The sequence below is a fragment of the Penicillium maclennaniae genome (genome assembly GCF_028827695.1).
Source record: "Penicillium maclennaniae strain IBT 15551 chromosome Unknown utg000006l:1.0-2513246.0:1.0-2515036.0, whole genome shotgun sequence".
In the NCBI taxonomy this organism is placed as follows: Eukaryota; Fungi; Ascomycota; class Eurotiomycetes; order Eurotiales; family Aspergillaceae; genus Penicillium; species Penicillium maclennaniae.
Window position 1 is genome coordinate 1157948 of NW_026623218.1, and position 27649 is coordinate 1185596.

Sequence of the window (27649 nt, forward strand, 5' to 3'; positions counted from 1 at the left end):
GTGACCTGTCGCCGTATCACAGCTGACTACTGCGGGATTATCCCAGCCGGCGCCTATAAGCCGTACATCCTTGACCTGATGGGCCAGACTCACTAGCACTAAAGTGGGGTGTTCCGCGGTCATTGGTCGTGCGCCTTAGCGCCGAGACGAGGCTAGAGACTACTAAGAAACTCTCACTAAGCCGACCCTTGAGTTGGCTTCCAGGATGAGTTCACAACTTATGCTGAATCAGGAGACATCACTCACCTCGAATTTGAAGCCATATCGACCGACATAGCCGAACTATACACTTTTAGCAGATGGAGAAAAGAAAACATAGCAGCGTATTTTCGGAATCCCCATTCCTTGATTCTTGACCATGGTGCTATATAAAGTGCTTTCATACGGAATTGCCGACAGCAGCTTCCAATATTGCCACGGTGCTTTCACATCCACATCTCTGGGCCCAGTCTAAAGCCGTTAGCCCTTCTCCATCTAGTACATGTATATTGGCGCCGTTTTCTAACAGCAGGCGAGTCATGCCTGCATTTCCTGATTGAGCCGCACGCGTCAACGGAGTTGAACCTGTGCTGGCCGTGGTTGTGTCAACATCAGCCCCATACTCCAAAAGCATTCTGACCAGTTCAACTCGATTGCAAGCTACAGCAGAGGAGAGTGCTGAAGACCCGCCAGCCTGCTTGTTAGCATTTGCACCATGAGATAGCAACAAACGGACGACTTCGACATGATTCTCAATGGTCGCACAGTACAGGGCAGAGCAGCCCAAAGAATCCAATACCTCTGTAGCTGCTCTATTGGAAAGAAGAAGCTCCACCATAGAAGTCCATCCTCTTTGGGCCGCTATGATCAAAGGTCTCATTCCTGGGACTTTGTCATTACCATTAGGATTTGCTCCATTGGCGAGTAGAGTCCGAGCGGCTTCAATGTCTCCAATATCAACCACTTCCATCAAGGATGATCTTCCGACACCGTTCAATGCATCGATATCAGCATTGCGTCGTTGAAGGACTTGAATCCCCCAATGGGAGTGACACTTTGCTGCAATAGTGAATGCGTATTGAACGGAGGATGAGTTCTCTGCTCCACTTTCTGCCCATTGCGCAAGCACGGAGTATACCAGAGCATCAAATCCACTCTCAGATGCCCACCAATATCCCAGGGCGTCTTCAGGCTTTGCGAGCTCATTTTGACGGTCAAGCTGATTGAAGGTGAGCAATTCTTGCATCGCGTGCACACCAACAAGAGCCTGCTCTTTATGAAGTCTTGCTACTTCGCAGAGGCCCAGGTCTTGTTGAACATTGAGTCTCTCTAGGTCTTTCTGCATCCATTCCATGCCAGGTACTCTTTGAGAGATGTGCCACGCCATCCATCCAATTTGTTTGGAAAATGAGTGCCACAAAGTTGTATTCACCCCCGATTCTTGCCATGTAGAGGATAGCGACATTATTGGTGTTTGCAGAAAGCCGATTTGAGTCTCTGACTCAAGAATCTTGCACGTGTAGATGAACCCCAGCAATTGCGAATCTTTCTTGTTTGATAATAACGCCCGACGACAGAGATAGCCAAGTTCGTACAGCGAATAGGTGTAACTATCTTCGATTGAGCGCTGACAGGTCCATTCCACAAGACGAAATGCTGTTGCCCAGTCGTTCTCATTTATTGAACGGCCTGTGCGCTTCCTTATATGGATGGAATCGGCTGCTAGTGCTGGCAACATGCTCTTTCGATTCAGCATAGGAACCATGCACAGCAGTGCATCTTCCCTTGAACCCAGCCTGCAGCTTTCGAAGCAACCGACCAACTCGTTGATTCGACTGCTTTCGGCCACATAAGAGCCCATGAGCCCGACATTGACGTCGAAACTACCACCAAGGTTGGTGAGATGGTCGAAAGCAGCCTTGATGAAATGAACATAGATGTCCTGGGCTGCCATGTACTCAAGATCGTTCTCTGTTCTCATCACCATTATATCGTTACCGTGTGCGAACTGATCAGCATCACATCCAAAGAGACGACGTGATGAGTCGATCAATTTCAAGGAGGCCATTCTTGCCTCCGTTTGTCGGAATATCCACTTGTGGAAATTATGGTATGCTGCTTCTCCCTGCGCCTCAGCTTCATCCACTCCGACAAGGCGGTAGAGTGGTTGAAGCCAGTCTTGTTCTGATTTGTAGAGTGACCATGTCCATAGTCCTAATATTGCCTCAAGGTACTTTGATTCCACACACCATCTGAGGGTATCACCGCTTCTCGATGGCTGTACAAGGCAGGTTGTCCGAGATAGTGTCCCGGATACTCGTTGGCACTCAACATCGAGCGGGAAATTGAACGACTCGCCGAATTCGATACCCCAACTCGACATCACGTCCATTGTAGTCTCAATTGTTCGAGCGAGGTTTTTTGCAGCGCTCCGAATGGGCATTTCATCCCATGCCATGGTAGAGCCATCATGTGACCCGGAGGTGAGCTCGGCTAGACGTACTCTAGTTTGAATCAGACGCTTGGCTATGAGTTCTGAGTCCCTTCTTTGCTCCAAACAAGAGCCGACCGACGCTGTATTACAATGATCCTGGGAGATCAAATCAAAAGACACCATATGTTCCAGCTTAAATGCGAAACAATCGAGCTCTTGCTGCTTGTAGGCTGTTATTTCCCTTTCATCTTTTAGTTTGTTTTCTTCTGGTGCCATTCTCTTTGTTCGTAGACAAGTCCTCAAGATTGACATAACAAGCGTGGCTCCCAAAGAGGCTAGAATAACGGAAGCATGGAGACCGCGAAGTCCGATAAATTGCATGATGAACCCGATGACGGTCAAAGAAATCGTTGAATATATCACGAAACATTGGCCTTCGTATCTGTGATCGCGAATCGACTTGATGTACATGACGGGCGCGGTATCCTCAGCCAAGAATGAGCCAAATACTTGGTCTCCTACCTTTTGGTTTCCAGGTTGGAGCCAGTATAACGTACTTGACTTTTTCGGCTTGAAGTAGTATTCTTTTGAGGACCGCTCGATGATCACAGCAGAAAAGAACATTCCGATGAACAGGAATGTTGTCCCTATTATGTAAAAAGGGAATGCGTAGCTGGGGACAGCCGATCCGTTCTTTTTAAATGTATCGGGGGACACAAAGACAGTAATGATAGAATACACGATGACACCTAGAAACGTCAATTTTAGCGCCCAAGGACGTTCGTATACAACAAGTGCTCACCTGTCTGCAAGAGTGATCCAACAATGGCAACACAGTAAGACCAGCTCTGGTCCTTTCTTTTAATTCCCTTGTTGAGAGATAAGTTGGGAACACCGATTTCAGGAAGGTAATACCGGTCAGGAGAGCACTTTTCCTTCCCTTTCTCAGACCAAGCCCCAGATTTGACAGCATCAAGCAGGGTTCCAAGCTTGAGAGATAGCTTGCCGTCTTCTACCGTTTCATCTTCCCAGGCTACAACTTCCAGCACCTTTGGTCGACCAAAGACCCTCGAAATGCCGCCATCATTGAAAAGCTCCGCCGTTGACTCGGAGACACATGGAAGCAATTCGCTTTCGGCTTCTGCAGGCCCTTCCTGTGCACGTCCGATGAATGCTCGAAGAGAGGATCCGCCACAGACTCGAATCACTGAGACGACTGTTGTCAAGACGCCAAGCGGCGAGAGGGCGAAGATCAGATTATCAATGAGGCTAATTGATTCGGAGAGGAACTGTTTGGTGAGCCGTTCGCCAAAGAGAGTAATCAAAGGTGCCTGCAGTGATTTTGTGCATGAGTATTCCTTCTATGCTCGTGATTTGCACGCGAGTATGTGCAACTCACCAAGTCCGTCGCAAGATTATTCGTAAAGTCGTCCCAATCATCAGCTAACACGAGGGGCGCTAGACAAAGTATGATTAAACAGTTCAAACGCATCGCAGCTTAAAATCAAATGACAAGTTCCTTTCCATCAGATTCTGGGAATTGCTCTATTTCTAAGAGCCACAGCCTCAACAGGCCCCGCCCATCGCTCGTGGGAAGGAGAGTGACTGGTCGAGTCATAGCCTGGTGAAGCGCCTAGTTCAGTGATCATGGCGAATCAAGTACCCGCACGCAGACTTTCGTCGCTATTCTTGTCTGGGTTGAAACCTCAAAAAGTACTTGCTGGGTGCTTGTAAGCGCCGCACTGGTGGAGGTACCTCTCTGGTCAGATGCCGCCACGCTAGTCGCGGCCCGCATGGGAAGCGGCACGGATGGCGGGGCTAGATCAATCCTCTGCCTCTAGAGACGAGTCATAAATCGGCATTTGTGTTTTTGGCTTAGCTTTTAACTTGCAAGCGGTGTTTGCGCTGTCGAACTTGCTTTCTCGATCTCTTTAGCACGAAAATCATCTCAGAAGCCGAGTTTTACTATATTACACACAATGGCCAGAGACGCACCTGCCTGCTCTCTGAGCGAAGCATCCCGATCAAGAATTTCAGTGACGCACTGAACTGAATGTGAATGCTTCATGGCAATTGGCTCACGCTCGGATGAACGCCGACAGCGAAGGACCTAAGCAAACCTTTGCTAGTCTCAAAGTCCTCAAATAGCATCATGGAAATGACAGCATTACATGTGTGTACTATTCTATGCACAGTTGTCGGCCACACCCAATGTAATCGTCCCGAATAATCGGTATGAGTGTGTTCGAGGCCCACCAGGTAATTCGAGTGAGGCAGTGAGAGTTGGGCCGCCAAAAGGGATCTGCGATGACCTTGGAGTGGCATTGAGATGGAAGCTTTCATGACGAAGGTTAAAGAAAGAATGAGAGATAATAACAATAGAGGTACCAGCACTAGGAGATGATGAAGAGCGAGTGGTATAATTCCTGCTATAGGACCCAGATTGTGTGACATGTTGTCCTACAAGACGGGAACTTAGTTCGAATGTCCATATTCCATGTATGGACGAGATATGTTTATCACAAGGCCAAATATATCACCGACATGTTCTCATAATTTGCCCAAGGATGCAAAGTGCATCAAGCAAGCCGCGATACAAATAGAAAAGAGTATTGATCTGGAAATGGGCTTTGCCATTGAGCCTTATTGTTCATAAAAGACAAAGTCGAGCCACCAACGCCGTTCCACTGAGAGATCTGAAAATCGATGCCCTGTCACCGCAAATCAAAAGACAGAGAATCCGACAAATGCGCAATTAGAAAATGCTGTTCACGATGTTGGAGCCAACAGTAGCACCGGCACCGAAGATCGCTGTATGCAGGTTAGGACCATCGGTCTTCCAATATCACAAGGGACACTTACCAGCATTGCCCAGCTTCTTGCCGAACTTCTTACCACCCTCCTCAAATTTGCTCTTTTGGGCCGGGTCGGTCGGGGTCGCGGCAGATCCACTTTGGCTAACATCCAGAGGCATGTTGCCGTAGTTAGATCGAGGAGGGACGGCTCCAGGCCCCTTCTCTTCAAGAACGTTGACGTAGGCTCTGGGGAAAATACCCTCCATGCCGGTACGCTCATTGCGACCGCGCCACCCTTGAAACGTATCAGCTCTAATCTCAAATTTAGCCATAAGCGGCAAACATACAGTCCTCATTCATGTGCTCAATGACTTGAACGCGATCATTCGGCATCAACGCCAAGTCGCCTGGATCGGTAGGGGTATAGGCATACAAGGCCGTGGCGAGACCAAGGATCGGCGGGACCTGGGGGTAAGCCGGCGGGGCCTGCGGAGGTGGGGAGGCATATTGGTTATGCATTTGAGCTTTCTCGTTCAGTGAAGCATTGGACATCTGTGCAGTAGGAGGCGAGTACGGAGGCTGAACGGGCTGAACGGGCTGAACGGGCATAGGCGAGGGCTGAGGGTGTAGTGGTGAGGTCTGTCGGGGCTGCTGGCGAGCCGCGGCCGCGCGAGCATCGCCCTCGTTGGGCAGATGCGCAAGAATGGAGGTAAGCTGAGAAGAAGTAATGACAGAGGTGTCGACCAGGAACTCGAGCTCCTGTTTCCCTCTTGGTCAGGACCTCTGAAACTTCCGAGGACTGTGGGAAGACTTACGTTGCGGACGGTGCGGAGCGACCGGGCGGTCATGGCGGAGGTGAGCTCGTTCGCCATACTGGATGAAAGTCCTCCTAAGGGAAGCTCTCCAAGAGTGTATAGAGGTTGGCAAGGTCAGAAAATAAGTCTCAGGAGAGGGTAGATGGAGAGACCAGAAAGTACTTGAGACAGGGGAAACGGGCGACTTGGCGGAGGTGGAATCGGCCCTGGTGCCTGGCGCATTCAATTCGCATAGCCCCAATCTCCATGTCACGTCCGGTCCCCACCACCAATACTTGCTCGTGTCATTCGAAAGTAACCAGAGAAATTGAACCAACCCATGTCTAAGGAAAAGGTGATAGCAAACACAGAAATCATATCAAACGACAAGACATCAAGAGTGAAGCTCAAGTATTATGAGTACTTATATTACCCTGAAGACCACCAAAGATAAGTTATATTACCGTATATTTCTGAAAGATCGTGACGCACCTTAGAATCTACGCTTCAATAAAACTACCTCCAATCGAACTACCTCCGATCGAGTTACCTCCAAATCGAATTATACTTTGAATGAATATACGTCTAATCTCTGAGCACTAGGTTTTCAAAAACCAGGGAATTCTGCAGGCGTATGTAGTATGCTTCGAATCAAGATATATATCATCATGCAGTAAGCGTCAAGAGCACCGAGGATGGCCAAGCGAAACCGTACAATAATTTCTCAACATAGGTAGGTCCACAAACTGAAACCTATTTGGAAAGGGCTGGTTTCGACTATCAAGCTCCCGCTTCGCCAAATCAATGATAGAAGCACTGATAATAGTTCAGAGCAGAATCACAAATGACGAGCAAGATAGAATGAGACTGAGATTTCTTCACTCATGGATAGACTCACGAGCCAGTGTGCAACAACCCGAGCAAATGAAAAATCGCACTCAAAACGTGTCAATGACTTAGTAATTGAATCCTTTTTTTTTTTTCGAAAATTTGAATCTCCTCCGTGTCTATTAGATGGTGATTGGGAGTCGGTAAGTGAATAAAAGGTCGAGGCAAAGATCTGGGCTCCCACCACTGGAGAAGAAGGTGTCCGGCTATTCGATGAGCATCATCGCATCGGGTCGTAGCGCCACGTCGACAAAAGCGGCAAGATACCGATGCCAACAAGCGACATTGGAATTTTCAGAGCTTGGCTGTCTGGAATATGCTGAAAGAATAGCCAACGAATCAGCGCTAAAGCTGATAGCGAAGGCGCCATAGGCATCTAGTACATGTTTGAGGATTATCTCGATGAGACCAAGCAGGATGACAACTATGTGTATGTACAACTTGCCAAGAGCGAAGAAACCAGTTGCTTTGATCTCCTGGTTGGAGCCGATAGTAGGCAGAGCCAGACACAAAACATGGTCTGGGGCGAAGAGTGCGAAAAGGACCGATCGAGATAGAAATATTTGCCAGCTTCATAAGCATCCCAAGCGAGAACCAGCGCGTCAAGTGTAAATAGCGGTTTCATGCGCTTGGCTGGCGCGGCATCGTGTTGCGACAAGACAAGCTCGGTGTGAAATCCACTTTCTTCATGTGTGTCATGAATGAGAAGGGTCAAAGATTTATTGAGGTCGCGACGGAGGAAAATGGCGGCGTCGAAGCTCAGATGGCACTCCACGAGAAAACGTTCAAGCACGCCAGGCGGAAATGCGAGTACTCATCCATTCAATATCATATACCAGCTTTATCCTCCATTGCCGTCGAGCTCTCATTCAGGACCCCAAGCAGCAGATGACCTCCAAGCTGATGACTTTGGCTTTCAAGACATGCCAGGATGGAAGAAAGAGAACACTGGTGTGCAGGACCAAGCTGTGAAGGTCATTGTTTTATCTTTTAGGCCCATTCAGAAACTTTCTAGTTTTCAGCCTCCTAAGCGTGCTGTGATTTGCTTCTGCTTTGATCAAAAGGAACTTGGGGCATACATCTTCGAGCAATGGTGATAACGCATACTACCGCACACGAGATCATCAGGAATTTGGCGGAAGGAAACAATGGAGCATCATTGAAACTGTCCTCTTCTGGCAGAGCTGACGTTTCGTCATGAACTTTTTCCATCGTATCAAACATCTTGGACTTTGCCTGCGCTGCTTCTATTGAGGACCGACAAGCAGAGACAACCCCAGCTTCGCAAAGGGAAATTTCCTTTTCACGGTCATCCTTTCCGTGCACGATGAAGCCTTGGTGTTCATCAGTTGGTGGTTTGCCATGTTCTTCCAGATCATTGGCTTGTCGGGATCGGGCAGACAAAAATGAGGACTCGGTATCGACTCCACGGGAGGATATTTGGCTGTCGTGAGTGGGTTGTGGATGGATAGAGCTCGCGGGTGCCGCGATAGCGGCCTGAGACGCGATGAGAAGTAGGAAAGGGACTATAGATCGGAGTCTCATGGCTGCTACAGACTGGGTACTGCAGTTCCGACGATCGTAACGGAGAGGTGAAAAGCAAAATCTCAAGATTTATAACACTGTTCCAGCAAAGGAGGAAACGTTTGAAATATAAACTTGCAGTAGACTGATTGGCGTTATCTTGTGGATGACGAACCCCCATGCTAAGGTTCACGATCGACTGAGACCCGATGTGGAGCAATGTAAGCAGGTGGCATAAGAGCCTAGCCCGAATAGTACTAAGACAATATCAGAAACAGAGGGTCAACGCCGGAGATAAGAGGTTGGTATCCGGGCTGCTGACGAAAACCACAAGGGAGCCATGGCGGGAACTCTTGGCGCTGGCTGGGCATCCTTGACTCTCGAATTTCCAGCTCTCGGCCAAGCTCCAGCGGTAGGCAACCTTTTTTTTTCTCCTTGACCTAAGCTATTTCAGTCTCTTGTTAAATCAGGAACGTGGCTATGTACTCTACCTTTGCGGCTTAGGTTCATCGACGCGCTTGATTTCAAGTAGCCTATTGAAAATATCCCTGCTCGCAAGGCGTGGGGAAATAGTTGACCTATCTAGAATTTGTCATAGACGGAATTTTCTCCGCGCTCAAGAATTCTCAATCTGCGGTGATAATAAGCCTCTCGGGAGTCCAGAAACAACACAGTCTAGTTCAGAGTCAGAAGCTCCATGTAGAAGGTAGATTTTCTGTGTTATGGACTAATAACAAACATAACAGAGCAGATGAAAATCAATCTGAATTGGTGATATTACCCATTTCAATCGTTCAAACGCTCTCTATTCCTTCAATGTTGTGACGGCTACCCCATCCTATACTCGAAAATGTTAGCATTTTGTATGGGAAGATCGTGATGGAGATGAGACATGCCTTTCCGAAGTCAGTGTCAAATTCAGACACGCTGGTCTCATAAACAAGATTTGGGTTTGGTGCGAGCGAACCAGTGTTCGCCGTCTTAACTAGCTCTCTCTTGTGCGCAGTCGTCGCTTGAACCCACTCCAAATACTCCGGTGCGCCTGGCATGATCACATTGTCTGCGAGAAGCACCGAGGTCTTGGGCACTAGAACATCCAATTCCTCAAGGAGCCACAAGTCCGGTCGATACAGCTTTTGCCAATGATCAATGAAAATCATCTCCACCTGTGTGATTTCTTTGCGATCACAAACAAGCTCCCGCAATACCTCGTCGCTGGCACCGACAAGGATGCGGACAGTATCACGTAATCCAGCAAGGTCAACCAGCTGGCTAGCAACAGCTGCCACTTCAGGGTTCTTCTCAATACTCAGAAATTGCTTGCCTCCGTTGGCTCTGATCGCGTCGCCGAAAAGAATTGCCGAGTAGCCCACATATCCACCTAGCTCGATCATCACTGATGGTTTGCGCTCGGCGATCAGATTGGTCACGAAGGCGCCTTTGGCAGAACCAACGTTCATGAGAGGATTGAATTTTGTGTGGTATTCATCGATAGCTGAAATGACCTTCTGCGGGTTTCCCCTAAGTTGCTTGACATCAGGTCGATTGTAGATGTAATGAAGAAGGTCAACTTCGCGGCCATCCTAGTCATCATTAGAGAAAACAAAGGTCATTATTTGCAATTCTTGAGACGGATATACAAGAGCAAATGTCTTTTGGCCCAAGGAATGGGAAGGTGGTGCGTTTGGTCGGTTGGACATGATCTTTGTAGTATGGCTTGCGGGTTGACAAGCACTGAGATATGATGCAATTGTCTATGCGAGGACCTGATGATTGTCTTTGTCTTCTACTCGAATCATTCAGTATTTCTGAGAGTTTTATACTTCTCCAGGAACGTATCATGTTGCTCGGGATTTCGGGAGACACTGCCGTTTTGGGTTCTCGGAGATACGCAGCCCAAAAAGGTAATCGCGGATCCGAGTTCAGCGAACCTCGCGTTTGGGGATTACCTAGCGTTCTTCCGAGCTGGACCGGGATATTATCATGCACTTAGACAGAAGGAAATCGCGGATATGCAAGATCTGAGACGGAAGTCATCACACCATCTTTAGCTGCTACCCGGTCATCTTGAATGCACTTCGGGGAACCGCAGCTCGGATTTATGTCCATCATCCGGGATGTCTTCACAAGGGTCAAAATGAAACTCTACTGACATGCCATGTAGTCTTTCTCTATGGCAGTCTGTCTATGGCGGTTTGTTTATTCCAGAATCCTACATTCTCGATATGAAAATCCTTACCTCTTGCTTCTCTTTCTTCGAGATGATCAAGGACTGCGGCTTCGATCTAGCGACACCTCCGAGATATACAATTCAATTTGCGTATTCAGAATAGCGCTGGTTGTTTCGTCGGCTCCATTGAACAAATTGATGCTCGATACAACTTATGGCTCCTCCGCCTTTTCCGATGACATGACTTGTAACAAGTGGTCCGAAATCATAGCGGCTCAAGTGAGGAGATAGATTTTGACATCGAGAAGGGCACTAGTGCCAGACAAGGGATCTACAGGGCATGATTTAGGTGATAGACTTGAGATGGGCAGGTCCTACGCAAAATTGTCGAACATCCTCTTTCAGCAACAAATCAGGAGCATCAAATTGAACAGATAGAGCAGCTTATTGCGGCCACAAGGAAATTATGATACCTCTGCTATGCCTGGAATACTTGGCTTGCCCCCAGCGGTCCTGGGCTCGCATCTTGATTTCCCGGTTCGGGGGTAAGTTGTGCGCCATTCAGGAACACGAAGTGAATTCTCATGACCAGTGCTGAAAATTGTCGAATACTAAACTACACCCTTTTTAAGTCTAGGGTTCCCCGTTTCTCAATGGTGTGGGCCTGGTGAGATGCTCCGCTTCGACACCCTAGTGGAAATAAATAGTCCAAACAGAACCATCCGCATTCGAAACAATTCGCCATACATAAAAGGACAACCGTTCATATTAAAAATTATGTAAAGCACTGACGGCACTTGTAAGGAGATAATCCTTCAAAAGACCCACGAGAATCACTACGCGACAGAACTAAAGAAATCACTCGCCGCGGAGGGCGAGAATACTTAGATCATCGTTGCAAAAGTTGAAAGGAAGATTTGGGGATATTCTGGGGCCCTGGTCTCATTGACGTCGCTGTGAATAGAATGAGCTAGTCAATTGAGTTTAGTGCGTTCGATGTGCATAGATTCCGGCTCAGCCTCACTGCGGGGCAGTCGGGGTCCTAAACGGGACTGGCGAGCAGGCCTTCAGCAACTTGGAAATCAAGATGACTCAAGTTAATTGAAGAATGACTAAATCAATCAATTATATCCAGAGTGGCTTTGAAGGTGTCGCTTTTGAGGGTTGCCTGCGATTGCCCTAGGGGTATGACATCAAGTGGGTCGGTGAGATCACAGCGTTTTGCCTATGATTTCATCTGGAGTATGGCTGATCGTTGAAATGAAGGAGATAGGCTCAAGGAGACTCGTAGTGAAATAGGAAGATGAATTATGCGAAAGTTAATCGAGTTCATACTTCAATTTCAACGAGTACTGACAAGGTATTATTGAGTGTAGGAGACAAAATAATGTGGCAACATCGCAAGGGTGCTCGAATCGCACCAGATTTTAGCATCGTCTCAAACCCATACTCGATCAATAAACTCTGTACAAATGAGCGGTATCACACAGAAATTAATAAAGATCATCCTCATAAGCTAAAAATTAAATACAAGGACGGAGATAAATGAACAAACCGAAGATTAGTATGGGATGACCCTAATCCCAAATAGGTTAGCGTCTGACTCCCCTCCCTCGAGAAGCTTCTGTGCCGCCAATATAAATTGCATCTTCAACCTCACGCGAGCATCGTCATACCCCACTACTCTCTCCAACCACCACACCCTCTAATCACCTTCAAAAAACACATACAAAATGGAAGACTGGAACTCCGTCACCAAGATCGGCAGCAAGACCCGCGGCGGCGCCGGTGGCCCCCGCGAGACCGTTGTCAAGGGCAAGAGCGCCTTGAACGCCGCCCAGCGCTCCGGCGGTATCCTCGCCACCGAGAAGAAGTACACCACTGGCAACCTTGTATGTGAATCGCTTCCACAAATTGTCATCTATACCGCCCACTAACTCTTCCATCACAGTCCGCGAAGGCGGGTGCTCCGAGGGCCAGCACTTGACCAAGGTCGACCGCAGCGACGACATCATCAAGCCCAAGACCGTCGGCTTCGCCGTTGCTGACGCGATCAAGCGCCGCCGTACCGAGGAGGGCTACAAGATGACGCAGAAGGAGCTCGCCACCAAGTGCAACACCACCATGACTGTCATCCAGGACTTCGAGCGGGGCACCGCGACGCCCGACCAGAAGGTTCTCGGCGCCATGGAGCGTGTGCTCAACATCAAGCTTCGAGGCACCGACATCGGTGCTGAGAAGCTTCCCCAAGAAGAAATAAGGAAAGAAGGAACGTTTGAGCCCATGGCTTCGATTTTCTCGGGATGAGACCCGGATAATTCGGAGTTCCTTTGCTTTTCTGGTTATTTCTGACGATTGATATGTCCTCTATTTTTTCCCCACGAGATGAAACGAGCTGTCTTTTTTGGGTTTCCTTTTCTTATGGTCGGATCAGCGCTGGCCTTGCATGGAAATGGGCTTAGAGAAATTTTTCATAAAAATGTATAAATGATACCTCGGAATTCAACTGGATTTACTGCATTTCAGGCCAAATTTTCTACAATCTCGAAGATGTCGCTATGAACAGATCAGACTATAGGGCTCCAGATTTCTTTCTAGTCTGGGGGCTGTAATATAAACAGGACTTGAATGCCGCAACCCTATCTGTGAATTGCAATGGCACGAGTGAAAAAGTCACATAGCGGACGTTTGCTAGGAACCACATTTTGATGACCTTGTTCACCGCTTCCGAGTAGATGTCGAGTTGTAGAATCCCGTAGGATCTTGGTTACTCAGATTTTGCATATAGCATGCCTTCGCGTCTACTCCAGTCCCTTGGAGCAGATCTGAACCCATCAGGCCCACAAGAGCTTTAATGTCAAGCCTCGGCCTGATCTACATGAATACAGCCTAGTATTCCGGCTAATGCTTGAAGTTTTGCAAAGCTTCGTATTGTCTATGTCGTGATATGCATATCCTCCGCGGTACCCTAGGGTAGCCCAGGGTGGCTTCACACGCACCTCAGCAGGAACTCATATCTGGCGAACCCAGAATGTGAAACAAGCCATCTTTTATTAAACCAAATCAATAACAAAGGGGGTACCAACTCCGGTTGATCATGTAATCAAGAAATGAGAAACCGTGCCTCGAAAGGTCATCATCTCATCTCGTATGCCAGACTCGGGAACAAAGCGCCCCGAGTCTTGTTCGCATCATAAAACACATACACACAAGCGCATGACTCGAATCTCCTGTACTTTTTCGCTCGTGTCTTCATTCCCTTACTTTCGCAGCTGCTCACGCTCGACCTCGTACATGAAGTCGAAGTAGGGCTTGTCGAAGTGGTGAATACGGACGTAGCCGTCCTCACCACCGGAGGCGTAGGCGGTACCGGCGGGGTGGACGTCGATGGTGTTAAGAGGACCGAAGTGGCCGCGGACACGGCCGATTTCGTCTTCGAAAATCTTGTGGTAGAAGCGAGCCTCGAATTTACCTTGGCGGGCGGAGGTGGTTGTGACATCCATCGCGGCCTGACCACCGCCCAGAATCACATAGTCCTTCTTGGGAGTGATGGCGGCAGAGTTGAGGGGGGTGTCGGCGATGTAGGTCTTCATGATGGCGAGGTTGCGAGCGGAGATAAGCTAGAAGGTGTTAGAGAAAGCCGTTTGTACGGATAACACACGTGGGCGTACCTTGGCGGACTTGTCTTTGGAGGCAGTAAGGAAGCAGGTGCGATCAGGGGAGAATTGAATGTCGTTGATCTGGTGGTCGAACTCGTGGGCCTGGACGTTCTCCAGCTGGTCACCGGTCTGCGCACCGTGTCAGCACTGGTTCACCGGGTACAAATCTAACAAAAGCATACCTTGGGGTCGTACTGGCTGACGCTGCCATCCTCGTGTCCCGCGATGATGTACTTGGCCAGGTAACTCCACCCCGCGACGGTCGCCTTGCTGTCCTCACAGGTAATCTTCAAGCTAGGCTCATCGGCCTGATCCTCGAGGTTGCCCAGCTTGCCATCACCATACTTGATATCCATGACGACGATGGTGCCGAGGAAACCCATACGCTTCTCTGTCACTGCCAACAGCTTGCTGCCATCCGGAGAAAACGCGACGCGCTTCACGGCCGTCGGGAAATCCCAAACCTTCACGCACTCGCCAGTCTTGATGTTCCATAGTCGCACAGTGTTGTCTGCTGATCCAGTCGCCAGGAGAACGGTGTTGGGGCTCACGTCGACAGTCCAAATAGCACCCTGGTGACCCTGGTAGGTTCCGAGACGCTCGCCGTTGGCAGACCACCATGCGCACACAATCTTATCCTTGGCAACCGAGAAAAGAAGGTCGCCATCCTTGTTGAACTTGATCTGGTTCAGGGACCGTTCCTATAGAGCAAAAGGTCGGTGTTAGTGTCGTTGTGGATCCAGCAGGAGATTTCGCACGCACATGGCCCGAGAGCAAAATAGGCCTCATCTTGAATTGGTCGAATATGTCCGACCGGAGATCGCAAAGAAAGGATCGACTAAGGAAGGGTGGTTGTAGAGAGGGCGGGTATACCGGGGGGGGGGGGTTCAATCTCGTCAACCTCACTTTCTTTGACTAGTGAATTTGATCGCACACTCGCCCAGTCAGCGCCAAGAGACTCGACCATATCGAATCCCGCTTTCCGGAGCCAGAGTTGTTCCGATATCTTCACGTGAGAGGTGCCCCTCTGCCCTAACCCTACAGACGGCGGCACGTTTTTCCGATCAACCGTTATGATGACTCATTTGAAGATCATTCATGCCTCAGGCCACAATCTCGTGCAGCAGACCTCCTTGCGAGATGCAAGATTTGTACGAGGACAAACAGGGAATGAAGGAGCAACGGGCGCGAGAGGGGGAATTTGCGAATTTATTGAGAAGACCTTGTCTTTTCTAATAGCTATTCCAAGTTTTGCCATCATCTTACATCGAGCTGGTGTGGTTTCTTAGGGTCCCAATCGCAAAAAGGGGTGACCGAGGGTGCTCGCCCCTAAAAGAAGCAATAATATTCATGCCGCTCTTCCCCGCCGCGGGTCCCCGCCATCACTTTTCCCTCCAGGCGCGCGCGATCAATTTTCGTCTCCCCACCCCGCGGTCTTCTATCTTCGTGAATAAATACTCCTCCGCACGAGGGATTAGAGCAATTATACAATCTGCTCTGTCTCCACCGAGTGGTTTTCTACTTTCGCCAGCCGCTGCTTCTCCTCGCACCTTCTGCAGCTCCGCAATAATGGCGTCCAAGATCGATGGCACTGCCATTGCCAAGAGCATCCGCGCAGGTCTTAAAGATGAGATTGCGAAGACTCAGGAGACAAACCCCCGTTTCAAGCCCAATCTCGTCATCTTCCAGGGTAAGTTCGTCCCGTCATATCTGAATATAGGAACAACTTGATGGCTAACTACAATGCTACCTATACAGTTGGAAACCGGTCTGATTCCAGTTAGTAACTCTCGATGAAGCAGCGCTGGAGAGCGTCCAGCTAATGTGGTCTAGGTACTTATGTGCGTATGAAGCTGAAGGCCGCTCAAGAGGTACATCCTGCCATCTTATTTCCTCCCACCCCGGTACACCAGCTGACGTGGAATCGTTCTAGGCCAACATCATCTGCACTCTGATCAATATCCCGGAATCAAGCACAGAGTCTGAGCTCCTCCAGGAGATCACCAAGGTCAACAATGACCCCGCCGTGCACGGTATCCTCGTCCAATTGCCCCTCCCGAGCCACATGTCAGAGCACACCATCACCTCGGCGGTCTCTGATGAGAAGGACGTTGATGGATTCGGCGCAATCAACATTGGTGAGCTGGCCAAGCGTGGTGGTCGACCGTTGTTCACTCCTTGCACCCCGCTTGCTGTGATGGAGCTGCTGAAGGCTAGTGGAGTCGACCCCGCTGGCAAGGAGGCTGTTGTGCTTGGCCGCAGCGACATTGTCGGCAGCCCCGTTAGCTACTTGCTCAAGAATGCCGATGCTACTGTCACCGTCTGTCACTCCAAGACTCCCGACATCGCCCGCATCGTGAAGAACGCCGACATCGTTGTCGCCGCCATTGGAAAGACCGAGATCGTCAAGGGCGACTGGCTGAAGCCCGGTGCTGTCGTCATTGACGTTGGTATTAACTACAAGCCCGACGCGACGAAGAAGTCCGGTGAACGATTGGTCGGTGATGTTGAATTCGAGTCTGCGGCCGCCGTGGCTTCACAGATCACCCCAGTTCCCGGTGGTGTTGGCCCCATGACCGTGGCCATGCTGCTCAAGAATGTCGTCAACTCCGCCAAGGCATACTTTGAGAAGCAGAAGGACCGTCACATTACCCCGCTTCCCATAAAATTGGAAACCCCCGTCCCCTCCGACATTGCGATCTCCCGCGCTCAGTACCCCAAGCCTATCACCAAGGTTGCATCTGAAGTTGGTATCGCCAACCATGAGCTGGAGCCTTACGGTCATACTAAGGCCAAGGTTAGCCTCGATGTGTTGGACCGCCTTTCCCATCGCCGTAACGGAAGATATATTTTGATTTGTGGAATTACGCCTACTCCTTTGGGCGAGGGCAAGTCAACCACAACTTTGGGTCTCACCCAGGCTCTTGGTGCTCATTTGAACCGTGTCACCTTCGCCAATGTCCGTCAACCTAGCCAGGGTCCCACCTTCGGTATCAAGGGCGGTGCCGCCGGTGGTGGTTACAGCCAGGTCATTCCTATGGATGAGTTCAACCTTCACTTGACCGGTGATATCCACGCTATTACTGCCGCCAACAACCTTCTTGCTGCGGCCATTGAGACCCGTATGTTCCACGAGTCTACACAGAAAGATGGCCCTCTTTACAAGCGTCTTGTGCCTGCTTCGAAGGGCAAGCGCGAGTTCAAGCCCATCATGTTCCGCCGCCTGAAGAAGCTTGGAATTGAGAAGACCAACCCCGATGAGTTAACCGAGGACGAGATTCGCCGTTTTGCCCGCTTGGACATTGACCCAGAGACCATCACTTGGCGTCGTGTGCTTGATGTCAACGACCGTCACTTGCGCGGTATCACCGTTGGCCAGGCCCCTACTGAGAAGGGCCACACCCGCGATACTGGCTTCGACATCTCCGTCGCCAGTGAATGTATGGCCATTCTCGCCCTGAGCAACAGCCTAGAGGACATGCGTGAGCGCCTTGGCCGTATGGTCGTGGCTACCTCCCGCAGTGGTGACCCCGTTACCTGCGACGACATTGGTGCTGGTGGTGCCCTTGCTGCCCTCATGAAGGATGCTATCAAGCCCAACCTGATGCAGAGCTTGGAGGGAACTCCCGTTCTGGTGCACGCTGGACCCTTTGCGAACATCAGTATCGGAGCTAGCTCGGTCATTGCCGACAAGCTAGCCCTGAAACTGGCTGGAACTGAGCCTGACGAAGACCATGATGCTAAGACTGGCTTCGTTGTCACTGAGGCCGGCTTTGACTTCACCATGGGTGGTGAGCGTTTCTTCAACATCAAGTGCCGATCATCGGGTCTGTCTCCCGATACCGTTGTCATCGTTGCTACGGTCCGTGCGCTCAAGGTGCACGGTGGCGGTCCCGAGATCACCCCCGGTGGTGCCCTGCATGAGGTCTACCGTACCGAGAACGTAGAGATTCTCCGCAAGGGTTGTGTCAACCTGCGCAAGCACATTGCCAATGCCAAGCAGTACGGCGTCCCGGTGGTCGTCGCAATTAACAAGTTCGAGACCGACACTGAGGCCGAGATCAACGTTATCAAGGAGGAAGCCATCGCTGCCGGTGCCGAAGATGCCATTCCGGCCAACCACTGGGCTGAAGGTGGCGCTGGTGCGGTCGATTTGGCCAAGGCTGTCCTGGCCGCCAGCTCCAAGCCCAAGGACTTCAAGCTGCTCTACGACCTGAACGGCACGATCCAGGAGCGCATCGAGCGTATCGGCCAAGCTATGTACGGTGCCGATAAGGTTGAGTTCAGCGAACTTGCCCAGAAGAAGGTGGACACCTACACCAAGCAGGGCTTCGCGAACTTGCCGATCTGTATCGCCAAGACGCAATACTCCCTCAGTCACGACCCGGCCTTGAAGGGAGCTCCGACCGGCTTCACGGTCCCCATTCGCGACGTCAGACTCGCTGTTGGCGCAGGATATCTGTAAGCTTCCCCCCCCCCCTGTCCTGGAGGGTTCCATCCTGCACATGCTAATCTCTATATAGCTACGCCTTGGCAGCTGACATCCAGACCATCCCCGGACTGCCCACGGCACCGGGCTACCTTAATGTGGACATCGACACCGAGACCGGGGAGATCGACGGATTGTTCTAGATGGAACCTACCCATGTAGGCATTTTATTATACTCATGATTAAGACTGAATAGATTGGCACTTGTATATACACCCACCGGTTATTGCCGGTGGACTTTCAACACATACATGACGAGGATACCCTGGCGTCCAATTGGAGCCGGATATTTTAGGAGAATACTTTTCAACACCGGGAGCAGCTGGAATTCAAAATCAATTGCAAATGACAGCTTCAAATCTATTTTCTATCAGTACAATCCAATGGTGCAATTCGGAAGATCGTTTCCCGAGGTCAAATGAAGACTCGGTGAAGCCGCGGAGAGACGCTCCGAGCTCCGGGAAAGCTCTCCAGCGGCGGGTCAGTGGAGGAAGCTCTGAGGACTCTGACTCGTCTGACAAGAAGATCGATCGTGAGTCAAGGATCATCCTGGAGGCCAAACCCGGGCATTTGACACCCACGAGTTCCCATTATAGTGAAAATCAAATCAAAACCCCACGAGTCACGAGACCGTCCGGCCTTCGGCGGTTTCAACCCAACGGTTAAAGAGGAACAGGCGCGCTGCTCTTCTCTCCGGACAAGGCTTTTTCCTCCTCCTTTTGCCCCAGAGCTATCCAGTGCATCCTTTTGCCAGGCTTCTCGGTAAATTGCCCTCAGTCCATTTGCCTTCTCTCCTTCCGGGCGCTCCCGTATTTCCCCGGTCATCCCCCAGACACGGAAGGGAAAAAGGGTTGGCCGAGTCCAACCGTGACGTGCATCGCGCCGAACCCGCTCCACTAACATCCTTTCTGCCGAATATCGTACCCTCGGTTGTTGGGCTTCGGCGCTTTACGAAAGCCCTGCCGACACTGGTCTCCGAACCAAACAGAGACAAAGGAAATTGTGCTGACTTGTTGCCCCCGTCCAGTATCGTCATGAACGTCCTTCGGTCCAGTTCCGCTTTGGCGCGCCGGTCCCTGACCCCTCCTGCCCCTCTCTCTATCTCTTCTCGCCTTCTCTCTTCTTCCTTTTCCCACCCCTCCAAGAGATCTATTTCCTCCTCTCTTGCTCGTCCTCAGAGTCTCTCTACTACATCCCGCTGGTCCGGACCGATTCCTTCTCTGCACCTCAACCAAACCCGCATGATGGCGACCGATACCAAGATTAAGGTTAAGAACCCGGTGGTGGAACTCGATGGTGATGAGGTACGGAAACCTTCTTCCCTTATATAGTCGTAAGACTACATGCATTGGCGGCGTATCACAAGCTTTGCCTGGGAGTTTCGGGTGCATTTTCGTCTCGTCCGTCATCGAACGCGGGGAAACACGGGGGTGCACAACGCTCTTTCATGTGCCATTGTACCGGAGCCACGGCCTCGTGCAGTGTCATTGCCTGTTTAGGTTATTTCTCGTTCTCGTTCGATCACTAATTGGCCCTCTTGTCTATAGATGACCCGTATTATCTGGCAAGACATCCGTAACAAGGTAAGCCGAGGAACTTTGACCCCTTTGTCCATGCTGGTCCAGACCATGCATGATCAGCGCCTGCTGTTGCATCTTGCATTCCCTTGCATTCCCCATGCATGGAAATGCATGGCAATTGGACCAGTCCATTTGTGAAGAATGAGGCTAACCTTGGCTTTTCCATAGTTGATTCTGCCGTAAGTGTGTCCTTCATGGGAAATATGATCTTCAAAGCAGTCCTCTAAAACTGCCTAATCAGGTTCCTCGATATCGACCTCAAGTACTATGATCTCGTGAGTCACACTTGCCTATTACGTCTTGATATGCTGCTGATCCTTCTGTTTAGGGTCTTGAGTACCGTGATCAGACCGACGACCAGGTCACCATTGATGCCGCCGAGGCGATCAAGAAGTACGGTGTTGGTGTCAAGTGTGCCACCATCACCCCCGATGAGGCCCGTGTTGAGGAGTTCAAGTTGAAGAAGAGTAAGCTTCTTCGCAACCTTGATTAACCTTTGATGATGAACCGGATGCTAACTCCAGCCAGTGTGGCTCTCCCCCAACGGAACCATCCGTAACATCCTGTAAGCACAGCCTGATCTACAATTGACTGCGGAGGACCTAGATTAACAATCTTCATAGCGGTGGTACCGTCTTCCGTGAGCCCATCATCATCCCCGCCATTCCCCGTCTGGTGCCTGGCTGGAACAAGCCCATTGTTATTGGCCGTCACGCCTTCGGTGACCAGTACCGTGCCCAGGACCGTGTCATCCCCGGTCCCGGTAAGCTCGAGCTCGTCTTCACCCCCAAGGGTGGTGAGCCCGAGCGCGTCCAGGTCTTCGACTTCCAGGGCGGTGGTGTCACTCAGTGCCAGTACAACACGGATGAATCCATCCGTGGCTTCGCTCACGCCTCTTTCCAGATGGCTCTCATGAAGGGCCTCCCCTTGTACATGAGCACCAAGAACACCATTCTCAAGAAGTACGATGGTCGCTTCAAGGACATCTTCCAGGAGATCTTCGAGAAGGACTACGCCAAGGACTTCGAGGCTAAGAAGATCTGGTACGAGCACCGTCTCATCGACGACATGGTCGCCCAGATGATCAAGTCCGAGGGTGGCTTCGTTATGGCCCTGAAGAACTACGATGGTGATGTCCAGTCCGACATTGTTGCCCAGGGCTTCGGCTCCCTCGGTCTGATGACTTCCACCCTCGTCACCCCCACCGGCGAGTCCTTTGAGTCGGAGGCTGCCCACGGCACGGTGACTCGTCACTACCGCGAGCACCAGAAGGGCCGCGAGACCTCCACCAACCCCATTGCCTCTATTTTCGCCTGGACCCGCGGTCTTGTGCAACGTGGCAAGCTCGACGATACCCCCGAGGTCGTCGCTTTCGCTGAGGAGCTCGAGCGTGCCTGCGTTGAGGTCGTCAACGACGAGCTCATCATGACCAAGGATCTTGCTCTGGCCCGTGGCCAGAAGGAGCGCGAGGCCTGGGTCACCACTAGCGAGTACATGGCTGCCGTTGAGCGGCGCCTGAAGGCCAACCTCAAGGCTCGTCTGTAAATATTTTTTTTTTTTGCATTTGTCTTTTGCCAACCTTTCTAAATGATATCTCTTCCTCCTTGGACCCGGAGGGTCTTCGGCTCTATCTGCAATGTACAGTGGGCGGATGAAATAAAATTTGCTATTGAACATCCCTCTTTTCTTCTTTCATGACTGTAGTACTAGATTTTAACGGAATTGCCATAGACTATGGCTGAGGTCCAGGAACGCCAACTTTGCCAACTTTGATCTTTTTTTAAAACTCCCGTGCCTTTGTCCGACAACACCAGAAAACTATGGCTCAAGGGCCAAGCCGGCTACCCATCTGCCCCATTTGCCTCTTTGCCTCTTTAGCAATGGCTGAAGTGCGTCCCGGGAACCCCCCACCCCTTCCTCCCCGCCATTGGATTATCGCTGGGGTGAGGACGAGGTAAAATTAAAGGTTTGGCCTCGTCAAGAACAGTATTGCAGCTCAGCCTCATCGGCGACTCCGAGCACCCAATATCCAGACGTGAATGAACTCCACCACAGTGGAATCTTCAAGCCAGAGGCTTGGACTAAGACTAAGTCTGAAGGGCAAAGATAAGAGATGATCCTCTGTCTAACGACTGGCACCTCATTCGCAGACCCAAGCCCCGAACGCAAACCTAGAAGCCTCCGACCCGACAGTCTGGACCAATCTCGGGCCCGACCATCGAGTCCATTGAAGTCTAGTTCATATCATACGTTCTGGCTGGTGGGTTGGCCTCTTATGTAATGACGGAACCGGACAACTGGTATCTGGGGTTCGATTGAACGAGCGATGCAGGAATACGAGCAGCGAGTCGGGGGAGGAGGGGGGTGTTCTCGGGAAGATGGCATTGTGGATCAAAGGTCCACAGCATTATTCTTGCACGAATGAACATTGAAATTGGGGACGTTGGTGGATCATGGGCTGTTGGTGTCAAAAATGTCTTTGACGCCATGGGGAATAAGGAGTTGCCTAATGCGGCGACGGAAGTTGGTGGCGGAATTCGCCAGTGGTAGAAAGGCCACACCCAAAATCAGTGTGCAGAGACAGAGAGAGAGAGAGAGATGGCCATTCTGGTTTTCTTGGACCTTCTCGAAAAATTCATTTCATTTCCATATTCATTTTGCTTTCCATTGTGGGCATCGTCATCTCATATTCTCGCGATCACTTATACTACGGCATCTGCTCTTCGACATTGCATACTTCACGGCATTTGGGTTGCATTTAGCAATTAGCCACTTCGACTGTCGCCAGTTCACTCTGACGTACAGAGTGATCGTACATTAGTCGCCATTTCACCTAAGCTGGCCACACAAATGGATTGACGCTTGTCTATACTATCTACGTCCACTTATTTGGGATCGTCGTCGCGCAAGTGTTCGAATCGTGAGGAGAATGCACGAGTTGCCTGTCACCACCGCACTCCTCGTCATCGCTGTCTTGCTGGTCGCCATCCGGTTGTGGACGCGGATCAGACTGATCAAGAGTCCTGGATATGACGATCTTCTTGTCACGCTTGCCTTGGTATGTCTACGATTAACCATGAGAGAAGCTCTGGACTAGAGACAAAAGACACCTTCATGGCTGGCAAGTACAATGCTGACCCTCTCTTCAAGGCGGCTTCCATTGCCTTCTACGCATTCATTCTCTGCGGTAGGTCTATACTCTACGGTTTATTCACATTACGAATGAGCAAAGCTAAGTCTCACCAGAACGCGAAAATGGCTTGGGCGTCTCGAATAAAGACCTGCCACTGGAGGTGAGAAAAGCGCAGATGCGGGTATGTCAATCACTTATATCACTTGAACCTCCGCCATCTGAGACTAACCAGCATTAGATGCTCTGGCTCTCCGTCCCATTCTACAACGCCTGCTTGATTCTCTGCAAACTCTCTGTCCTCATCCTCTACCGCCGCATATTCCACCGCCGAGCCTTCAGAATTGCAAGCTACATTCTGATCGCATTCCTAATTATCTCTGGTCTATGGATGGTAATCAGTGGCTTCGTGTTCTGTGTCCCAGTCGATGCATTTTGGTCCGGTCGAGTCCTAAACACCGAAACCCAATGTCTCCCTGTCGGACCAGTCTGGTACGCGAATGCAGGGATGCAAATATCCTCCGACATTGCAATCCTCATCCTGCCCATGCCCTTCCTCTGGGGACTCCACCTACCCCTCCGCCAACGCGTAAGCATCATGCTCATCTTCGGCATGGGTATCTTCGTCATTGGCACCAGCTCCGCCCGACTCTATGAACTATATCGGATGATTAACGGCCACGACTTCACCAAGACAAATAAACACGCAGCCACCTGGTCCTCTCTTGAAGCGAACGTCTCGATCATCTGCGCTTGTCTTTTACCATTGTGGCCATTCATCTCGAGGATATTCTCCTTCTGTTTCCGGCCTCAACCATTGCATTCCTCACCGGCTACCAGGCAAACTTCGAATACCACACAACTCACCTCGGTGCTTCACAGCTCCCGAAAAGCATCCTTCTACGGCCCTGGAGTCGGTTCAGATGGTGGAATCTTTTATAACGACTTCTTCTACGCTGGTCCGGGCACTTACTCAGCCAGTATCGCCAAGACGGATCATACCGAGACGAACATGAAAGATGGAGATACGGGAAGTGATCCGGATGCCATTCGTGTCGTGCGAGAGTTGAGGATCGGGTCGGATTCGGTGGCGCCTAGTCCGACGCTCTTGTCGGATCAAACCCAGGATCGGGATTTTGAGGCTGAGAGGAGTAGGGGGAGTGGGGCGGGTACGTGGAATGCTTCTATTGAGTGGGATCTCGGGGATTTTAAGTTCCCAGATTACAAGGAGAGGATGAATGCTCCCATCTAGGGAGTTGTAGATAAAGATCACGATTTATGATTCGACTAAACACGCATATGATATCGTTTATATTTCCACATCGCCTGGGCCGAGTATGGTTTCTCTCCGTCTGGAAACGAAGGTAGCCCTTTTTCTACGTGATACAGTTTGTGTAATTTCAGGGCTGCTGACTGATGAAGCATGGTGTAGCATGCTGGGAACAACTGATCCGGCCAAGACCAAACGTATTAACGAGGCATCCCTACCTGGGGAGTTTGTTTGCCTCTACTACATGCACTTACAGCGAATATTGGAGCTATTTATTTTTCAAGCTTCTTTAAACACTATCGTAATGTGCCGGAGGACATGAAGAAGAAAGGTCGCTATAGCCAGACTTCGGTAATTGCCACGGTAATTGCCAGAGGGCATTCTCATCACTAAGCCGGACGGTCCCCGTTCTCTTGAGTCATGATGTCTAGTCTGTGCGAAACGATCCTCATCATCCAAGGTAGATCAATTGGGTGCATTGTAATATGTTCAAATTCGATACATCTCAAAGTCCTAATACCCCTTGCCTCGCTTATAGGCATTGAGCAACGGCAGCCCCTTCTCTATCCGCTCCATATTGATGTTCACAATACTCAACGAGCGTGGTAGATATTCTCTCCCCAGTCCACTCACATGAGGGCTAATCTGCACATTTGGCGCATCCCAGAGCGGATTGTCAGCAGGCAAAGGCTCCGGATCAGTGACATCAAGCGCGGCACCACTCAACTGGCCAGATTTCAAAGCCTCAATGAGGGCATCCTGGTCGATAACTTTGCCGCGCGAGATATTCGTCACGTACGGCTTGCTGATCGGGTGCTTCGAGCTTTTAGATAGCAAGGTCAACTCCTCGGCGCCCAGCAGATGTGTTGTTTGCTTGGTTAGCGGAAGCGAGATCACTAAGTGATCTAGCCCCAGGGACAAGAATGAGCGAATCGATTCCTTGTCTGTGCCGTGGTGCCATGATGCTGGAATCGATCCATCGGGATCTCCAGTTCCGGGGACAATAAAGCCGTTATCATGCCGCGACTCTGGGGTTGGGCGTGGAGAGGCAGTAAACGCGTGGACTGTCATTCCCATGGCTTGTGAAAGACGGGCAACTGATGATGGTCAATAATGCTCGATGGGAAGTTGCGTGCAAAGATTGAGGATCTTAGTCTACGTACTTTGCCGCCCAATACTTCCGTATCCGAGAATCCCAACTCTCTTGTCGACTTGATCGTGGATATTGGTCGATAAAACGTCTTTTTTGATATCCCATCGTTTCTCTTTCTGGGCCTCATAGGTACGGATGTACTGGCGAGACGCGACAAGCCAATTCATGAGTGTCCACTCGGCGATGGGCGGACCATGGACTCCGGAGCTAGTAGTGATTGGAATATTGGTATCTGTCAAGATCGGATGACCCATAAGATGGTCCAGGCCAGCAGTCACCGTGTGAATCAATTTCAGACTGGGTTCACGGATGGTCAGCAGTCATACTTGTGCTTCTGCGTCGTGTTAACTCACTTCTTGGCGTCTTTGATGTCAGGAAGGTCTGCGAGGGTCACCAAAATGGTCGCGTTGCGGTATAGTTCTGTGACAGTACCCAACCAAGCTTTAGTCTCTCTTCAACTTCCTTGAATCTCCCCCACTTACCAACTGGGACTGGGACAGCTTCTTTCGGCTTCGACTGGTAAACAGTGACATCGTCATTAGGGAATTGTTGCTTGATTTCTGCCACGAATGCCTCTGAAATATCCAGAGAGATGACAAAGAGCAGTCGCTCAGAAGACACAGCGGTTTCACCCATTTCTAGAAATACTTTACGCAGTGAAAAAGGCTTATGTCAAGCAAATAGTGAAAGATAGACGAGCAGATCTTACGGAGGGGTGTTAGCGACGTGGCCGAGGGGAAGTACCCGCAGCAGTGCCGGCGGGAATAACATCCAGCAAGCCAGAAAAAACACCTTATCGCATTTCGATAACGTATTACCGAAGCGGGCAACGAGAGCTAGCAGAGAGAAAAAGAGATTCTGATTGGATGCCCAGGTGAAAGTGGCGAGCACCAAGCCGCTTCACGACGGGTTCCAGTTGGATATTTGTGACTAATCCTAGGTCCCCATCAGCTCGAAAACCTAGCCGGGACCGAAGATCTCTTTAGTCCCAGTTAGCATTTGATATATGATTTTTATGGACTTGTACTGAAGGATATATACTATCATTAAATGTTTGGACTAAGTTTAAACCCCTACATGTCAGTACAGCACTAGATCCCCGTATCACTTTATATAATGCTTGTGGTGAGAGAACCTGTGACACAATAGCAATCATATGGCCTTAGGCATGAAAATGCCTGAAGTGCATGTTGCGCCTTCATCACAGGGTTGGAGATAAAATAAGCAGAAGCAAACTTCCAGTTCATTCCGGTTTTGACCACATTTTAAATCTCAAGATGCTTATGTAAAAGTCAGTCATATTGCAGCGCCGCGACAACTCTCACACCCAGCTTACCAGAGCGTAGGAGTATGTTTGTGTGTGTTCATGTCACGTCTGGACTGCCAGACTGCCATCGAGCCGGCTCCATTTCACTTGATAATATAGAGAATTGGTGTAAGTAGAATTCATTAATTTTAGATTGTAATAAGGTCAATTTTATAATTTAACTTATGTACAAATAATGCAAAAGTCTAGCTCATTATCTAAATTATTGATAAATAATCGAGAAAAACGTCATCATTGACTTGACTACTATCCTTCTTCGCTTTCCCCCTAACCTCTATCAATATTATTCATACTAAGAATATAAAGTTACTTCCCCTTTTAGTATATCTTCATCTGTATGTACATCTCTACATTCAAGGAGAATGTCGAAGAACAAGTGGATAAAGTGAAGGCTACGCGCTCCCAAACGAATGTACCAGGTTCAATGCCTTTTTTTGGCGTAACGAAGCCATTGAGT

The 27649-nt window shown here is 50.0% G+C and overlaps 9 protein-coding genes across 9 annotated transcripts; 4 read left to right on the plus strand and 5 right to left on the minus strand.

Annotated features, from left to right (window-relative positions):
* Positions 1–379: 379 nt before the first annotated feature.
* Positions 380–3905, minus strand: N7477_006671 (ankyrin repeat domain-containing protein; the record flags this gene model as incomplete). Its single annotated transcript, XM_056968334.1, has 3 exons — positions 380–3162; positions 3216–3744; positions 3813–3905. The coding sequence occupies 3 exons, from the start codon at positions 3903–3905 to the stop codon at positions 380–382; spliced, it is 3405 nt and encodes a 1134-aa protein (XP_056821130.1).
* Positions 3906–5168: 1263 nt separating this feature from the next.
* Positions 5169–6080, minus strand: N7477_006672 (SH3 domain-containing protein; the record flags this gene model as incomplete). The annotated part of the gene is made up of 4 exons (XM_056968335.1): positions 5169–5224; positions 5276–5503; positions 5556–5967; positions 6024–6080. 4 exons carry the CDS (start codon positions 6078–6080, stop codon positions 5169–5171), a joined length of 753 nt encoding a protein of 250 aa, XP_056821131.1.
* Positions 6081–9219: 3139 nt separating this feature from the next.
* Positions 9220–10114, minus strand: N7477_006673 (O-methyltransferase; the record flags this gene model as incomplete). The annotated part of the gene is made up of 3 exons (XM_056968336.1): positions 9220–9252; positions 9311–9997; positions 10055–10114. 3 exons carry the CDS (start codon positions 10112–10114, stop codon positions 9220–9222), a joined length of 780 nt encoding a protein of 259 aa, XP_056821132.1.
* A 2203-nt stretch (positions 10115–12317) lies between these two features.
* mbf1 (multiprotein-bridging factor 1) lies at positions 12318–12891 on the plus strand (the record flags this gene model as incomplete). The annotated part of the gene is made up of 2 exons (XM_056968337.1): positions 12318–12480; positions 12536–12891. 2 exons carry the CDS (start codon positions 12318–12320, stop codon positions 12889–12891), a joined length of 519 nt encoding a protein of 172 aa, XP_056821133.1.
* A 953-nt stretch (positions 12892–13844) lies between these two features.
* Positions 13845–15032, minus strand: tif34 (translation initiation factor eIF3 subunit i; the record flags this gene model as incomplete). The annotated part of the gene is made up of 4 exons (XM_056968338.1): positions 13845–14204; positions 14256–14372; positions 14426–14944; positions 15006–15032. The coding sequence occupies 4 exons, from the start codon at positions 15030–15032 to the stop codon at positions 13845–13847; spliced, it is 1023 nt and encodes a 340-aa protein (XP_056821134.1).
* A 561-nt stretch (positions 15033–15593) lies between these two features.
* Positions 15594–18875, plus strand: N7477_006676 (C-1-tetrahydrofolate synthase; the record flags this gene model as incomplete). Its single annotated transcript, XM_056968339.1, has 5 exons — positions 15594–15933; positions 16002–16022; positions 16077–16114; positions 16177–18704; positions 18767–18875. 5 exons carry the CDS (start codon positions 15594–15596, stop codon positions 18873–18875), a joined length of 3036 nt encoding a protein of 1011 aa, XP_056821135.1.
* Positions 18876–19766: 891 nt separating this feature from the next.
* On the plus strand, positions 19767–21857 carry N7477_006677 (NADP-dependent isocitrate dehydrogenase; the record flags this gene model as incomplete). Its single annotated transcript, XM_056968340.1, has 7 exons — positions 19767–20036; positions 20280–20315; positions 20481–20491; positions 20554–20587; positions 20641–20779; positions 20841–20877; positions 20936–21857. The coding sequence occupies 7 exons, from the start codon at positions 19767–19769 to the stop codon at positions 21855–21857; spliced, it is 1449 nt and encodes a 482-aa protein (XP_056821136.1).
* Positions 21858–23241: 1384 nt separating this feature from the next.
* N7477_006678 (uncharacterized protein) lies at positions 23242–24694 on the plus strand (the record flags this gene model as incomplete). The annotated part of the gene is made up of 4 exons (XM_056968341.1): positions 23242–23370; positions 23463–23499; positions 23559–23626; positions 23684–24694. The coding sequence occupies 4 exons, from the start codon at positions 23242–23244 to the stop codon at positions 24692–24694; spliced, it is 1245 nt and encodes a 414-aa protein (XP_056821137.1).
* Positions 24695–25225: 531 nt separating this feature from the next.
* N7477_006679 (D-isomer specific 2-hydroxyacid dehydrogenase family protein) lies at positions 25226–26501 on the minus strand (the record flags this gene model as incomplete). Its single annotated transcript, XM_056968342.1, has 4 exons — positions 25226–25809; positions 25876–26162; positions 26219–26285; positions 26348–26501. The coding sequence occupies 4 exons, from the start codon at positions 26499–26501 to the stop codon at positions 25226–25228; spliced, it is 1092 nt and encodes a 363-aa protein (XP_056821138.1).
* Between the last annotated feature and the right edge of the window lie 1148 nt (positions 26502–27649).